This window comes from Bos grunniens, chromosome 7 (assembly GCF_055505025.1).
Source record: "Bos grunniens cultivar Pamir isolate PY7600 chromosome 7, Bosgru_T2T1.0, whole genome shotgun sequence".
NCBI classification, from domain to species: domain Eukaryota; kingdom Metazoa; phylum Chordata; class Mammalia; order Artiodactyla; family Bovidae; genus Bos; species Bos grunniens.
Window position 1 is genome coordinate 51729397 of NC_141171.1, and position 16503 is coordinate 51745899.

Sequence of the window (16503 nt, forward strand, 5' to 3'; positions counted from 1 at the left end):
TCCGACTCCTACCGGAAGTGCGGAGGCCGGGCGGGAGCCGGAGAGGAGTGGAGTTAGTGTGCTAGGTTTGAGAAGTTGTAGACCCACTTATCTCATCTTTGGTGCTCGGTTTCGCCTCCACAGCGTCCTGTAACCCTTTCTGGGGTCCTGTCTGCCTCATTCTTAGGTCCTTTGCCTCTTGTTCCGGAAGTCCTGCTTCCTGCCGCAAGATGCCCCAGCTTGGACTCCTACCTGGGAGAGCCTGGACTGTGTTGCTTGGCCTGCTCCGGCCGCCGCTCGGTGCTCTGTGCATCAGGGCAGTCCGTTCTCACAGTCAGGTGAGCCAGACTGAGATAGCTCTGGTCTGTCGGGGCAGGATCTCCAGATCTGAAAGCATGGACTCTCAGCCTGTACTCCCGCCGTATTACAGTCGGTATTTAGTGAGTGCCCTCGATGTACCGACACAGAGTTAAGGCCTTTTAGGATGCTTTATTATTTAATCATCAAAGCAATCTTGAGAGGTTGGGGTTATATTTCCATTTTATAGTTGAGGAAGCGGAGGCTGCAAGGTTAAATGACGTGTGGCTACGTAGTAAGGGAGCATTTAAGTACAGGTCCACAATCCCTTATCTGAACCTTTTGGGCTCAAACACATAAAAAAATTTTTTTAAGCAAAGAATGTGAACATAACCACTTACGACTATAAGTAAAATGAGTTCACGTTAGAATTTACCTCAAAATGAATCTCCCTCATCCCAGTTTGTAGTTTTCAAAGATTATGGATTCTTAGGAGGGGCTGTGGGCTTCACTGCCTTGCCTTGGAGGATAGAATCAGCCAAAGTATGAACTGCACCCTCTGTATTTCTGGAAGGGTGTATAGTCTGCTGGTAGTAAAATCACAGATTCTGTTTTACCTTGGGAAAGACACTGTTGACTTCCTAGTAGATGCTTTGTGTTATGTCCAACAGGGTGCATATCTTTTGTTATTTGCAGACACAGCATTCTATTAATCTTTTTTTTTTTTTAATCCTTTCCTGTTTGTTCCACAGGCATTGTTCTCTGTTCTTGGAAGAAAAAGAATGGGCTGTTCTTGGGCTGGTTCTCTTCTGTCTTCAAGTTATTTTTTCCCTATCTCTAAGCCTAATGACCATTGCTATCTTATTAACAATTTTTATTTTTTGCTCTTTGAGTGGAGACTGAGAACTGGAGATCATACTAGTCCCTACTCCTAGATGGTCAGTGGTGGTAGTCTTGGGTTTCTTTGTGCCTTCATTGTTTCTGGGTGGTTAAACTTTTCCATATATTTGAAAACTCCAAATATGGTGAGGAAGCTTATATAGTAAACACCTGATCTTCTGTGTATCACATATATAGCTGGGTTTTTGGAAGTGTGCTGAGATTAGGATAGATAGCGTAGTGTTAAGAGTTCGTATTGCTCAGGACCAAAAGTATTTGCAGGTTGGTGGTGCACAGGGCCAGAGATACCACAGTCCTGGCCAGTATTTGGTTGCGCTAAGTCTTAGTTGCAGCATGCAAGATCTTTTAGTTGTGGCATGGGAACTGCCATTTGCAGCATGTGGGATCGAGGGGACCAGGGATCAAACCCAGCCCCCCTTGCATTGGGAGTGTGGAGCCTTAGCTGCTGGACCACCAGGGAAGTTCCTTTGGCCAGTATGAGAGAAACTGTATCTCACATTTTTCCTGCCAGGTTGCAGAGGCACTGTTTGCATCCCAACTGAAACCTCATCAAGAGAAGTCAAATTTTACTATCAAGACCCCAAAGGTAATACCCTGTACCGCACCCTGTCCATTAGAGTGCCTTAGAGTTCTGCCCTCTGCTTCCCTTCCCAACCACTTTTAATGTTTTTATTTGTTTTGGCCATACTCTGTGTCTTACAATGCAGAATCTTAGTTCCCTGACTAGGGGTTGAACCCATATCCTAAACACAGAGTCCTAACCACTGGACCCCCAGGGAATTCCCTACTTTTAACATTTTTTTAAACTAATTGTAAAAAAGTCTTTACTATTCTGGAGGTACTGGGTGGGGCTCATAGTCATCTGAACCCAAAGTGATTTCAACTCCATACCTTAGATTGTAGATATAGTTTAACTCTTTGTCTTAAATGGACTTGATTTTGTTTTCACTCCGGCTTCTTTTGATTTCTAGGGTACCAGAGATCTTAGTCCCCAGCAGATGGTGGTGAGGGAGAAAATTCTTGATGTGGTTGTTAGCTGCTTTAAACGTCATGGAGCAAAGGGGTTGGATACCCCGGCATTTGAACTAAAGGTAAGAGGAGAAAAAAGTGCAGGAACCCCATTTCTTCACCTGCCTTATTTCCCAAAGGGCTTCTAGCCTATGTTCTGGAGTTTTCCTTTTAACCATGGCACTTTCTGTTTGACCTCTGTAGGAAATACTTACTGAGAAGTATGGAGAGGACTCTGGACTCATCTATGATCTGAAGGATCAGGGTGGAGAGCTGTTGTCATTGCGCTATGACCTTACTGTATCCTGAGTTCTTGAGGCTTCCCTCTTTCAAACTCAGAGGGCAACTCTGACTAACCAGAAAAGAGTGGCTCTGGGATCCTATAGTCTTGTTGGCAGCAGTCTTTACTTCTAGTTTCTTCCAGAAGGCAATTCTGCCAGCACAGCCTGTCCTAGTGCCTTGTCATTTAAGTTTATAGTTTGTTAGGTGACCTTCCCTGGTGGTTCAGTGGTAAGACTCATGCAGGGGGTACAGGTTTGATCCCTGGTTGGGGAACTGAGATTCCCCCATGCCATGCAGCACAGCCAAAAAAAAAAATAGTATGTCAGCATCCCTGGGGGAAGCTTGCCGAAATACAAATTCTTGACCTCTAGCCGCTGATGTTCTTAATTCTGTAGCTGGAGTGGGAGTTAGCAATCTGCATTTTAAACAGGTACTTGGGAATTAGGATGTAGGTGGTCCTTGAGCATTTGAAGAAAAATTGACTTAGAAATTGTAGACAAATCCAGGTTCTGAAGCTTGACTCTTCTAAGACAGTCAAGAATTGATCTGAGTGGGAGGGAATGCCCAGACTTGAAGTTCTTGGGTCATTTCTATCTCTGTTTCCACTGCTTTTTACAGAACTTACAGTCTTGCTAGCTGGGATTCCTTCGTTTGACACTATTTAACATATATTGATTGCTAAGCCATGGGTATAGTGAGAAAGGAGACAAAGAAGGTCCTTGTTCTGATTCTGGTGGGTGAGATCTGATTGATAGAGCCCCAGTCCTCCCTAATGTCTTTCCACTGGGCCTAAACTTTGTATGCAGTATCGTTCTTCCTTAACCTATTTATGTAAGGTCCCTTTTGCTCGTTATCTGGCCATGAATAAAGTGAAGAAGATGAAACGCTATCATGTTGGAAAAGTGTGGCGGCGGGAGAGCCCAACCATAGTCCAAGGCCGCTACCGGGAGTTCTACCAGTGTGTAAGAGACCTGATGGAGGCAGCATGGTTTGATAGTTCTGGGGGCCACAACTGGGGAACTGGCTGCTCAGTAATTTTTTTCTGTCTTTTTTTTTTGCTGCAGGATTTTGACATTGCTGGTCAATTTGACCCTATGATCCCTGATGCAGAATGTTTGAAGATCATGTGTGAAATCCTTAGTGGATTGCACCTGGGGGATTTTCTCATTAAGGTGAGGCCAGAGCTGAGGACTGAGAAGCGAAGTCTGGATTTGGCCTAATGCTGTCTCAACTGTCTCAAGACATAGGTGACACCAGCCATTGAGGCTATAGCTCTAGGATTTTCTTTGTACAGGTGTTGCATTTCATATCTATATCTATATAATCATTCTGTGAAACTTCTGTCCCTTTTGAGTCAGGAGAGTTGGGACTGCCATTGTTTTGATGGAGAGGTCATTGACAAGGCATTTGGGTTGCTTCCATTGAGTTCACAGGTCAGTGACCGACGGATTTTGGATGGGATATTTGCTGTCTGTGGTGTTCCTGAAAGCAAGTTCCATGCCATTTGCTCCTCGGTAGACAAACTAGATAAGGTAATGAAGAAGACATGCTTCAGTAGACCCTGCCTTCAAACCTATACCCTTAGAGGAGATTGTGGCCAGAAGTGAGTTATTTCTGGGAGGAAAGTAAGGAGACATTCTGAAACAAGACCTGAATTTTGCTGTGCAGTGGTGATTATCGCTAGATTTCCTAAGCTGCCTCTAACTGTGCTGAGTATAGTGTTAGCTACTTGTGACATACCTAATGAATGAAACAAGATGTCCTTTTCCATTTAGAGAAAGAGGGATCTTGGGGCTAGCCTAATGTTTGCTTGTTTGTGCAGATATCTTGGAAAGATGTGAGACATGAGATGGTGGTAAAGAAAGGCCTGGCTCCTGAAGTGGCTGATCGAATTGGGGATTATGTCCAATGTCATGGTAAGAACCACTGTTTTTATTTTAGAGGTACGTGATAGAACCAGAGTAAGGGTGATCTGTGTATAACTTCTACCTCTGAAACAGCTCCTTTCCATAAATGTGCTAGGTTCCAGAGCCTGGTTTGAATTTAATAACCTTTTTACTTACTATAACCAGTTATGTCAAAGATGGAGGTAGATGAGGGAAGTCTGGTCAGATGTGATCAGGATCTTTCTTTTTTTTTTTTTAAAGAAAATGAGAGGACTAGTTGGAGTACATTAGGGTTAAATTTGAATGAAACACATCTGGGTGTATAGCAGAGACCTTATTTCTCCCCACATGTCTCCCCAGGTGGGATATCCTTGGTGGAGCAAATGTTCCAGGATCCCAGACTATCCCAGAACAAGCAGGCCCTAGAGGGGTTGGGAGACCTGAAGCTGCTGTTTGAATACCTGACTTTATTTGGAGTTGCTGAAAAGGTTAGCTGAGTAGGGAGTTGACCTCTTGCTGTGTCTAGGGCTCTTACGATCCTGAGTCTTGTGTGACATTGACTGTAACTTTGTCTCTGCAGGTCTCCTTTGACCTGAGCTTGGCTCGAGGCCTGGACTACTATACAGGAGTGATCTATGAAGCAGTGCTGCTACAGACCCCAGTGCATGCTGAGGAGGAGCCCCTGAATATGGGCAGTGTGGCTGCTGGTGGTCGCTATGATGGGCTGGTGGGCATGTTTGACCCCAGAGGCCACAAGGTGCCATGTGTGGGGCTCAGCATTGGGGTAGAGCGAATCTTCTCCATTGTGGAGCAGAGGATAAAGGTAGGTCCTTGGTGGGGTTAGAGTGGGACTGCATACCTTAAAAACTCATGTTTCTGGAGGTGCAGTTGGACTGTTTTTTGATGATTGTTTTTGTTTTTTTGAAATATTGGTGCAAAAGTTTTTATTAGTTTACTTTCTCTCTCTCTTTTACTAGACTTTTGGTGAGAAGATACGGACCACAGAGACCCAAGTGTTTGTGGCCACACCGCAGAAGAACTTTCTTCAAGAACGGTTGAAGCTAATTGCAGAGCTTTGGGATGCTGGGATCAAGGTATAAAGGAGCTAATATCTACACCATCTAGGTATATGTAGAATTCATGCACCAGGCCCACTTCTAGTTTATATCTAGGGTGGAACTCAAGAGCTTTCTAGTATTCACTGGAGTATCTTCTTAGGGTACAAGTAAGCTAGCTACTTACTTTTTAGATATGTTTGCTCCTGGGATTTCAGTGGTATACTTAACTTCTAAATCCCCTATTCTTAACTTCACCCTGTTTAGGCAGAGCTGATGTATAAGAACAACCCTAAACTACTACCCCAACTGCACTACTGTGAGAACATGGGAATTCCACTGGTGGTCATTATTGGTGAGCAAGAACTGAAGGAAGGGGTCATCAAGCTCCGTTCAGTGGCCAGCAGGGAGGAGGTGAGTCAGGCCAGCCAGAAATAGAAGGGACCAAGTGTTTCTACCTTTCTTAGATTCTTTGAGAAATATGTATATTTTAGCTGTGGAAGTTATCTCCAGGGTTAATAGTGATAGAGGTGAATGAGGCTCCATCCTGGGCATCCATTATAGCTGATGATTGGCTGGATGGGCAAAAAGACAAGTGAAATCTCCATGGGTATTTCAAGATTAATCAACAAAACAGACATAGATTAGGTATTTGAATCACTTTAGTCTTGAGGGGAACCATTCTCCAGGTCAGGTTGAAGCATGTACTCCTCCCTACTGGTTGCCCAAGTAGTGGGAGCAGTTGCAGAGTTAAATGAATCCAGAAAAGCAGAGGCTAAGAAACTAGTATCACTCTCTAGTTTGTCACGTGAGGGTTCTCTTATGTTTCAGGTGGCCATTAAACGGGAAAATCTAGTGGCTGAAATTCAGAAACGACTGTCTGAATCTTGATCATTACCTGAATGCCATCTGCTGATCTTTGTAGAAAAAGTTTCACCTAGGACTGACTTCGTAATGGACTTCACACCTGCTGGCCAGAATTTGTGACAAGTGTGTCTGGATCCTTCATCCTTTCTGGGTACAGAACTGTAGAACGCCCTGAGGACCCCTAGGTTAGTGTGAGCAGCTGTGCATGGGCACAGATGGCTGGTATGTAAAAGAGATATGCTGTAACTGCCAAGGCAAATGGCAGATTTGAAGTGCCGTTGAACGCTACCAACAATGTGCTGAGATGGTTGCTGTCAGCAAGTCTCTTGGAAAGTCACCTCAGGTTGAGAGGATTCTGAACCATTGAGATAAAAAGTCAAATATTTAGCCTTCCACTATGGCTTCTGGAAAGTTTGTCCAAAACCTAGTCATGGGCTGTCCAGGGAGTTTTGGGGAGACAGCAAGGAGGGGAAATGACCGCTTTCTGTTTTGTTTGAGAACAGAGATGCTATCCTAAGGGCATTGCACTGCCCATACTGATGTGGCATCTCTCTAGCCCATCCACTTTTAATAATAACAGAGTGAGCCTGTTTGTTTAATAATCTTGAATGTTGAACTTAATAGGTGACCTGACAAGATGGAGATATGTTTTTGGAGCCCATTACCTGTGCCGGAATCACTTCTCTGACTTCCATGTCCTGCCATGGAGGTAGCTGTTCTTGAAGAGGTTGTATAATATATTAAATAAAATTTAAATGGAGTAGTTTGAGTAATTCGTTATCAAGGGGTTGGTTTGCATAGGCCATAGAAAATGCTTGAGTGTACACTGGAGGATTCTGTGAACTAGGAGTAATCTCCCTGGGGTGATGCTTGTGTATTGAGTGAAGGGAGTGACCACAGTTCCCCCTTCCCCCAACTTAGAGATAAAGTCACACCACTGCATCAGTGTCTATAGTGAGACATCTGCTAAAGTTCTTCTCGGGAGTGTTGCTGATACCCACCTTCCCAAGTCCAATCATGTTGAAATTGTGCCCTTTGGAGTTGGTGATGGACAGGGAAGCCTGGCGTGCTGCAATTCATGGGGTTGCAAAGAGTCGGACACGACTGAGTGACTGAACTGAACTGAAACTGATGGATTGAATGACCCTAATGTACTCAGGTGGAGGAAAAATGAGTGAACCAAAGGGTGCTAGCGTTGCTTCAAGATAAACAGACAAATTGCAAAAAGCGCTTTGTGTTTGTGTGTTGGGAAGGCTGCAACCTTTACAATTAAGTGCTCTGAGCCTGTATCCTTAGTGCTTGCGGTGAATCACTAAAGTGAAGCATTTGAGACCCTATAACAGCAATTACTCATTGGAAGATAAGTTATCACCAACCTAGAGAGCATATTGAAAAGCAGAGACATTAGTTTGCCAACGAAGGTCCGTCTAGTCAAGGCTATGGCTTTTCCAGTGGTCATGTTTGGATGTGAGAGTTGGACTGTGAAGAAAGCTGAGCGCCGAAGAATTGATGCTTTTGAACTGTGGTGTTGGAGAAGACTCTTGAGAGTCCCTTGGACTGCAAGGAGATCCAACCAGTCCATTCTAAAGGAGATCAGCCCTGGGATTTCTTTGGAAGGAATGATGCTAAAGCTGAAACTCCAGTACTTTGGCCACCTCATGCGAAGAGTTAACTCATTGGAAAAGACTCTGATGCTGGGAGGGATTGGGGGCAGGAGGAGAAGGGGTCGACAGAGGATGAGATGGCTGGATGGCATCACTGGCTCGATGGACGTGAGTTTGAGTGAACTCCGGGAGTTGGTGATGGGCAGGGAGGCCTGGTGTGCTGCGATTCATGGGGTCGCAAAGAGTCCGACACGACTGAGCGACTGAACTGAACTGAACAGCGCTTCAGCCTTAAATGTTTGGAAACTCCTGGAATGCACGCAAATTTATTAGAGTAGATCAGAGACCATTGATCTGAACTTATTTTCCTCTTGTTAAGACGAGTTGAATCTGCCTGTTTTGAAAGCCAGGGCGAAAAGGTTTGCAGGCGCCCTTACTTCCGTGTTGCTTCATACTTGCCTTGCGCATGCGCTATTTCCTTGGCGCGGAGGCGGGGCTGACAATCCTGTTTTCGAAGCCCTCCAGTTTTTAAGCTCCTTTAGAACACGAGACTCTAAGCTGATTGGAGGCAAGCTTGCTTTACGGCTCAAGGCCGCTTTTTACGGCATTTTCCGGCTTCCCATTCACTTCGCAGTGAAGATGGCGTCAGGCAGTGGGGTAGGTGTTGTGTGTGAGGAGGCTTGGAGTCGGGGGTAGGGGGTGGCTTCTCGGCGTTGAATATTCCACACCCAACTGGCTTTCCGACGCCTCTTCGCAACATAATGGCTCCAGTCCAAGAGCTCCCCAGTGAGGCTCTCGCGCAGGGTCTGAGGAATAGGGGAGGGCTCGGGTTGGGGTCCTGAGGTAACCTTAGCCTCCTAGTGGTGTCCGGAGAGGCTTCACTCTCTTCAGGTCCCGGGCCGCCTTGGCAGCGTGGACGCGGTGTCTTCAGTTTTTCCAGGAGTTGGACACGATTAACGGCGAATCTTAAGAGCATTTTTTCCCCCCAGACAAAAAACTTGGACTTTCGCCGAAAGTGGGACAAAGATGAATATGAGAAGCTCGCCGAGAAGAGGCTCACGGAAGAGAGAGAAAAGAAGGATGGTGGGTACTTGCTCCATCAAGTGCTAACTGTATTGTAGAGGCGATGCAGTGGTTGGAGAGTGGGTGGGGAGTTGAAATGCGCTGTCCTCCATACTTCTGTAATATCTGGCAGAGTATTGCCTCCCTGGTTCTCGATTTCTTCAGGTATAAGGTGAAAACGAGATGGATTGAAGTGCTTTTGAGGTGCTTTCTAGCTCTGTGATTCTCGGCTTCCTTGCTCTGCCTTTGCTTGGCTCATTTAGTACTTTCCTCCGGTACAGAGAAGAGAGTGGAATCCTTAGTAGCGACAGGAGGAGGAGTATTTCGCTGCTGTGTGTTACTACTATTGAAGAGCCTCTTTTTCTCAGCAGGAAACATAGTATTATTTAACCTAGTACTGTTTAGTCTAGCACTGTTCTCTGTGTGATAGACAGTGTCAGGGAGTTGGTGCTCCTCTTCTAGAGATTCCACTATGTAGAAAGAAATATCTTACTTTCTCGTCTGTTTTCAAACCGTACCTTCTTCTGCTTTCTTCCACACCAGGTTACACACTCTAAACCTTTTAGTTTTTATGTAACTTGTGTAATAGTGCTTGGCATGCAACAGATTATTTCCTAAATATTGGTCTCCCTTTTAAGAGTGGTCTTGCTGTTCTTTTAAAAGGTTGCTTTTTGTGCAGATTCAGAACTCTTGCCTTCAGTTAATTAATGAATTTAAAAAATTGCTTTTAGATTCTTTGGCTTTAAAGTGGAGAAAAGATGTAGAGAGTTAAGAATTGCTTGTCATTTTTTGTGTTGAGCTTCTCCTTAGCTGCTGCTAGAAGTGACTGTTGTGTCCTTTGCTTCATGTTTCAAAAAAGAAATGAAAGTAGACCTCTGGATTTGGACTTTATGCATTTCTTTTCCTTTCTGGTTAAGGAACTCTAATAATGAAGGGACTTCCTTCCCCATTATATTTCAGGAAAACCAGTGCAGCCAGTTAAGCGAGAGCTTCTCCGGCATAGGGACTACAAGGTGGACCTGGAATCCAAACTCGGGAAGACAATTGTCATTACCAAGACCACCCCACAGTCTGAGATGGGAGGGTGAGTGGCTTTTCATCTTTCTCTGCAGCCAGGAAGTGTTACGCAGGGTACCTGCCCCCAGAATAACAACCTTGTTTCCTGTAATTCCATCCATTTTCCTCCAGGGTCTCTAGTTAACATGTCTGTAAGAGGGGGTTACTCTGTAAGCATCTTCATATTAGCACTATATCTACTTCTTAATATTTTAAAAGGGATTATTTGTTCTCCTTCCAAAGGAAGAAATGAAGGAAAGGACTACTGAGAAGATTTCTAGGGGAGAAATTAGGTGCAACTAAAATGGAGCCCAGTAACTGCTGACGGTGAATAAAGGGAGTTGAGGTTCAAGACTGGCTACAGAAGTTGTAGTTGTTATGTATTTTCTGGTTGTGCACCTTCCTCCTAGACCCTAACCTTTAGGAAGAAAAGTCTCACAAGAACTCTTCATCTTTTTGCCTAACACTACTACTCTGTCTAAGTGTGTTTTCCAGCAGGAGCATAACCAGATAACAATAAGTGACACTTCTCTGAGCTGCTTCTCTGAGTAAACTCAGTGTTAACTTTCCTCTTTGTGTTAATTATCTATTGCTATTTGTGTTAATACATTAACCCAGTATTTAGCAGCATAAAACAAAGAATAGCTCACAATATCTCACATGGGTAAGTAATATGGGAAAGGCTTATCTAGGTGGTTCTGGCTCAGGGTCTCTCAAAGCTGCCATCAGGGTGTCTGCTGGGTCTGCATTCATCCGAGGTGTAAGTGGGGCTGGAGGATCTTTGTCCAAACTCTGTCACATGACTGTGATTTGGAGGCCTCAGTTTTATGCTCTATGGGCCACTCCATAGTGCTGCTCACAACAAAGCAAGTGGCTTCCCCAGGGTAGGTGATCATCTACCTGAACAGACTAAGCAGAATGCATGTTTTTTAAAAAAACCTAATCTTGGAAGTGACATAGCATCACTTTTGATATAGTCTATTGATCACATGGACTAACCCTGGTACACATTGGGAAGGGCCTGTATAGAGTAGGGATATAGGTGGCATCATTGTGGGGGCCATCTTGGAGGTTGGAAGCCACACTCCTCCAAGAGCAAAGGCTTTGTGGAAATGAGAAGTGTCTCTTCTAAAAAGAATTTTTACCTAAAAATGATCAGTTTCATGGCTGAAAATGATAAAATCTTTATAATCAGATTTGAAACTAGTGTTGTTTCTTTCTGTTTTCTAGATACTACTGCAATGTCTGTGACTGTGTGGTGAAAGACTCCATTAACTTCCTGGATCACATTAATGGAAAGAAACGTAAGGCTTGGAGGTAGTTTGTGATTGAGGCTGAGATTGAATTTTGGTGATGGGGTAAGGGAGAGGGTAGTTTCTATTGAGCCTCTTTTTCACGTCTGGGGCATTCTCTAGTTCCTTCAGCGCAGGCCATTCTTTACTTCATTATTTAATGTTCCTGGAGTCCATGAGGTGAAAACCTGTTTTAGGCTCTCAACAAGTCCAAAACATGGTTTTCTCCTGGGCCCAACTGTCCCTATTGGTGTGCATTTTCTCAGTAAGAGTAGTTGAAAGTTGCTTTATCTTGTTATTGGGGGCTGCTGCCAAGAAGTTTTTTTTAGTCCTAATATTTTTTACTGCATGTTTTATGAGTTGGAAAAGACTTTTTGAGGGACTTAGGAAGTTTTAAGAACCTTACCTTTTTTTCTATTGACCCTACCCAGATCAGCGAAACCTGGGCATGTCTATGCGTGTGGAACGTTCTACCTTGGATCAGGTGAAGAAACGTTTTGAAGTAAACAAGAAGAAGATGGAAGAGAAGCAGAAGGATTATGATTTTGAGGAAAGGATGAAAGAACTCAGAGAAGAGGTAGGCTCTACTATCCTTCCTTCCCTTCTCCTTCAGCTTTAAATTTTATGTTATGAATCATGAGGAGGCTCTTTTCCTCATCCCACTCCTACTCCCAGAGGAGAATTGTGTCTCCTGAACTCCTATACAGTAAGGGAAACATTTATTGCCCTTGTTTGGGACTCTGATAATCTGAAGGAAATGGCTCTAAACCTGTCCTTTTTCTCTAAACTTTCTGGGCCATACTTTTTTTTTCTTTTTACTACCTGAGTTATTAATTAAGTGCACCTAGTCTCCATTAGGCCTGTGGAACCAGGCTGACTGGGTCAGAATTCTGTTTCCTCCACTTACTGGCTGTGAATCTTGGACAAGCTGTATAACCTCTCTGTACCTCTGTTTCCTCATATTAGAGATCTTAGTATGTAATATACATGAAGCACTTAGACCATCTCCTGGCTTATACTGTATGCCCTGTGGCTTTTCTCCCATCACCTTTTTGTGAGCTGGAGATGAACTGGGATGTAGGATTGAGAAATGCTTTCCACCGGCTGAAACTTCTCTTTCCTGTCCCTTACAGTCTTTACTATGGCTTTTCCTCTGCTCTTGAAATTTTACTTGTCTATATTTTTCTTCTAAAGATGGAAAGGACACTCACCTATCTCTTTCAGCAAGGTTTGCTCGGGAGTCTGAACTGATTCTGAGTGATTTCCCCTCTAGGAGGAAAAGGCCAAAGCCTACAAGAAAGAGAAGCAGAAGGAGAAGAAAAGGAGGGCTGAGGAGGACTTGACATTTGAGGAGGATGATGAAATGGCAGCTGTGATGGGCTTCTCTGGCTTTGGTTCCACCAAGAAGAGTTACTGAGGCTTTCTATGCTTGGCTTTTTGCTGGGCCTAACTGTGTGTGTGTGGGCGTCATTTTGGGGGAGGTACTGGGGAAAGTCAGTAAGAGTGGCAATGGGGAGGGCTAGAGGGTGGGTGTTTCTGGTTTTCCTCCGCCTTGGGAGAGAGCACAGAATGCAAAGGAACATGCTGTGGCATATTCCTTCAGCCTCAGTACATCACTGGAGACACAGGACCTCTGACCATCTGATTTCCCAATAAAGAAAAACCCCTCTTCTGAGGCTGCTTTCCCGAAACTCCCCTTGCATCTTTCCCTCTTCATCTGTCCATCTCTTATCTGAGCATCCTACATTTATCCTGTGTTCTGCCTTTGTTTTAATTTTGACTCAGCTTACAGCAGAAGGGTTCTCTGGGTCCCCAGTTTCCAGTTGACAGTATATCCTTGACTTCCCCCACCCCCCAACCTCTCTACATCTCCCTTGTGGTTCTCTGGCCACCTGTGCATGCATGTGTACTTCTGCCTGGATCTGTGGTATGTGCGGGTGCGTGTGCATGAATCTGTCACATAGAGGGAGCCTGAGCTAGAGCCTCAAGAGCATTGCTGCCTTGGGGCCTGGTGTTCTCAGCTTCTTCAGAGCATGTAACAGGAAATTAAATGGGATGAGTGGTGTGGTTTTTGTCTGGTGAGTTTTTTAACTTTTGTTCTTCATATGTAAACTCTGTTCAGCTTTTCCTTTTTGTTTCATTTTATTGAGGATTACCCTGTTTTTGTCTTCCTTGTAAGCAGGCTCTTGGAAGAACCTGTTTGATGCAAAAAAGAAAAAGGAAAAAACCTCATATGGGAGCCCTTGGGTCTCAGAGGCTGTTCAACATGTATAATAAATGGCATTGACTGGGCCTATTTCACATTTGGTGGGAACATTCCATATTCTTCCCTGTGTATTGTTTTTTTTTTTTCTTCCCCACACTTTTTCTTCTCCCTGTATTTGAGCCCTGTCACTTTTTTTCTAGATTTCCTTCAACGTGAGTTATACTTCCCTCTGATGGGATCTGTGCCTGGAGGAGTCTAAAAAAACTTTTCCTATTTTTTAGCCTCCTTTGATCTGCTGGTTTTGGAACAGCAGAGCTCAGGGTTGAAAACTTAGTGTTTTCTTAACTATCTGCAGTTAGGCTAGGCACAGGGTTCTCAGTTTTGCACTGTTGACATTTTGGCCTGGATAATTCTTTGTTGTGGGGGCACCCTTGTGCATTATAGGATATTTAGAATATCTTTAGCATCTACTCACTAGTTGCCAATAGCACCTTCTCCAAGTTGTGACAGTTAAAGATGTCTGTGTCCCCTGGAGGTTGGGATGGAGGGATAGAATTCCTTCTCTTAGCCCCACTGAGAACCATTAAGAAGCTGCCTTGCCTAGTTTGGTCTAGCTTGAGAATTAGATGGCACAGAGTGGTTAACTAAAAACAACTTTGGTATTCCCTGGATCAGGTACTATGCCAGGTCCCAGGGATGCAGAGGGGGGGAAAAAGTCAGTTCCTTAAAGTAAAAAAACACAAATGGTAATTACACAAGTTTTAAGCAAGTGAATTCTATAACAACGTTAGTTGGTTCTCTACCTTGAAAAGTGGGCTCTATTTTGGTTAACAAGGCTGCTACCATATGGGTTGTTGACATTTTCTGCCTCATCTAGCTCTTCTGACACCTTTATGTAGCATCTGAACCACTTGTGGGTCCCCCAGAGTACTATATACTCTTCCCTTTGGACTTTTGTGCAAAATTTCCTGTCGGACATATCTTTTACCTAATTTTATTTCTGATGCTGAATCTTGCCACTGGAAACACTGAGTGTCATTACTGGTTCACAATTTCTCCTACAGCATTTGCTGCAGGCATATTAGTTGGTGCTTTCCTTGGCAGGATTCTGTGTTCTACAGGTGCTCTGGTAAGAATCTGCCTTTGTCCCCTGGGTCCTTTTGTTCCCCCTTTCCAGATAGACTGGAGAATTTGTCAATGTGCTGAGTTCCTTCAGTGCTTCAGTATTCTTGAGGCAGCTAATTCAGCTTGACTTCAAGTGATTTCCCTCCTGTTTTGGTACTGGTGGAATCTGACTTCTGGTTACCTCTACTGAAAAGCAATTCTGAAGTCCATTTTCTCTACGTTCCCTTGGGACTCCAAGTGGTTTGAGTTTCCAAAGGATCTGTTTAGCTCATGGGTGTTTAGAGGGGTTCAAGCTGGTGAATTAAAAGTGGAGTAAGGAGATGGTATGGAAATTTAGGACCCTAGAGCAATCCTAGAAGAATTTCTTGGAGGAGAAACTTTCTTGATGTTTGTGGTCTTTCTAAAAATCCAAGGAAATTTTGCATTCTGATTGAGGAGTTTTCCTATGACTGGCCTACTTGAGTTCATTCATTCAGTGAGTTCTGAGATGCTGAACTTGTTCTAGGTCCTGGTAGTATCTTCTGGGACAAGGTATCAAGGCCCCAGCTATCATGGAATGTACATTCTGGTGGAATTGCCAATTAAAGTATTTAGGGAACAAAAGATCTGTATGGCTTCTGATGATTCTTTGGCTTCAGGCACCCCCAGGGCCTCTTGAATCTCTCCCATAACCTCCAAAAATTTAAATACGAAGAGTCTTTAATCCAGCAAATCTACTTGTATAAGTATCTGTTCTAAAAACAGACTTGCTTATGTACACATACATATACAAGGATATTTAGTGTGGCTATAACAGTGAAACATTTAAAGTAAAACTAGTACATTTATACTCAAGTAAAATTCATCCATTACAGTATGTATGAATTAGATCTATATACATACTGACAAGCTCTCCAAGACATGTTAACAAACAAAATACCCAACTAATCCCCAATAAGCCTACCTGCACCCCTCACTCCCACCAGTCAAGACTAGTGTGTGTATATTTATAGTGTGTATAGAACTGGAGGGATGCACACTGAAATCGTAAACATGGTTAACTGGAGAAAAGTAGGAATTGTGGCTGTTTAGGGTATTCATATGCAGTTTCTAATAATTTTTTGAAATAGTAACAAGTAATACTACATAACACCTGGGAACTGTGTAACACCTGGGATAGGCGCCCTAGGGTTTTCCTGGTTAGCTGCAAATTTCCAAGATAAGGCCCGAATAACGATTTGCAGCTTCTAAAGATTCAAATCTGACTCATTGCAGTCTCAAAATTGTTAAGTTTACTTAGCGGCCCTGTGTGTGTGGGCGGGGAGCGGGTGGAGTGTGGGCGGGGAGGGGGTGGGGTGTGGGTGGGGAGGAAGAGGCTGGAGGAGACGTCCAGAGACTAGTTGACCAGGTGACTGCCGAATAATAGAAGGGAAGGGGCCCGGAAGCAACTCCGGAAGAGCTCACTAGGAGATAGGAGAGGGGAGACTTGGGCCCGCAGGTGCGCACTCTCCCAAGTATCTGGACTGGGGATGGGGGAGCAGATGGATTTTCTAAGGTCTCCAAGTTAGCCCGGATCACGTATACTCTGATTGGTTCATTATGACGCAACTCTTGCTCTGCAGTCAAGAGGACATAATACGGGGAGTTTTTTCGGGCTGGCCGTAGCTCAGCGGTTCCTTCGACTACACAGTGTTTAAATTACTCTCTCTGAGGGTGGTTCGAGACCCGCGGGCGCTCTCCAGTCCTTTTGCCGCTGCCCGCCAGGAGCGCCAAAGTGACCAGCTTTCCCAGTGGTTGTTTAGCTCCCATTCGACTAGGAACCGGGGATCCTTGGAGAGATGATGCCTGGTTCTAGAACTGGGGCAGGAAATAACAGAGGTGAACCTAGCGGATCTTGGATTCACC

General features: G+C 44.2%; 2 protein-coding genes across 14 annotated transcripts; both read left to right on the forward strand.

The window, feature by feature from the left end:
• Positions 1–22: 22 nt before the first annotated feature.
• Positions 23–7034, forward strand: LOC147369503 (histidine--tRNA ligase, mitochondrial). Of its 12 annotated transcripts, none has more exons than XM_086412000.1 (14): positions 23–65; positions 167–317; positions 1688–1762; positions 2148–2267; positions 2389–2484; positions 3303–3428; positions 3531–3638; positions 3900–3998; positions 4289–4382; positions 4713–4840; positions 4933–5175; positions 5330–5446; positions 5675–5821; positions 6239–7034. In XM_086412000.1, exons 2-14 carry the CDS (start codon positions 210–212, stop codon positions 6296–6298), a joined length of 1521 nt encoding a protein of 506 aa, XP_086268126.1. In that variant the 5' UTR covers positions 23–65; positions 167–209; the 3' UTR covers positions 6299–7034. The 12 variants fall into 12 exon arrangements, 9 of the variants coding, with proteins under 9 accessions (XP_086268126.1, XP_086268129.1, XP_086268125.1 ...); XM_086412003.1 differs by having other exon boundaries at positions 5675–5762; XR_015167506.1 differs by lacking the exon at positions 4713–4840.
• Positions 7035–8503: 1469 nt separating this feature from the next.
• ZMAT2 (zinc finger matrin-type 2) lies at positions 8504–15222 on the forward strand. 2 transcript variants are annotated; one of them, XM_086412039.1, is made up of 6 exons: positions 8504–8664; positions 8868–8961; positions 9901–10024; positions 11227–11300; positions 11720–11865; positions 12562–15222. In XM_086412039.1, the coding sequence occupies exons 3-6, from the start codon at positions 10017–10019 to the stop codon at positions 12703–12705; spliced, it is 372 nt and encodes a 123-aa protein (XP_086268165.1). In that variant the 5' UTR covers positions 8504–8664; positions 8868–8961; positions 9901–10016; the 3' UTR covers positions 12706–15222. The 2 variants fall into 2 exon arrangements, with proteins under 2 accessions (XP_086268165.1, XP_086268163.1); XM_086412037.1 differs by having other exon boundaries at positions 8504–8535.
• The last annotated feature ends 1281 nt before the right edge of the window (positions 15223–16503 follow it).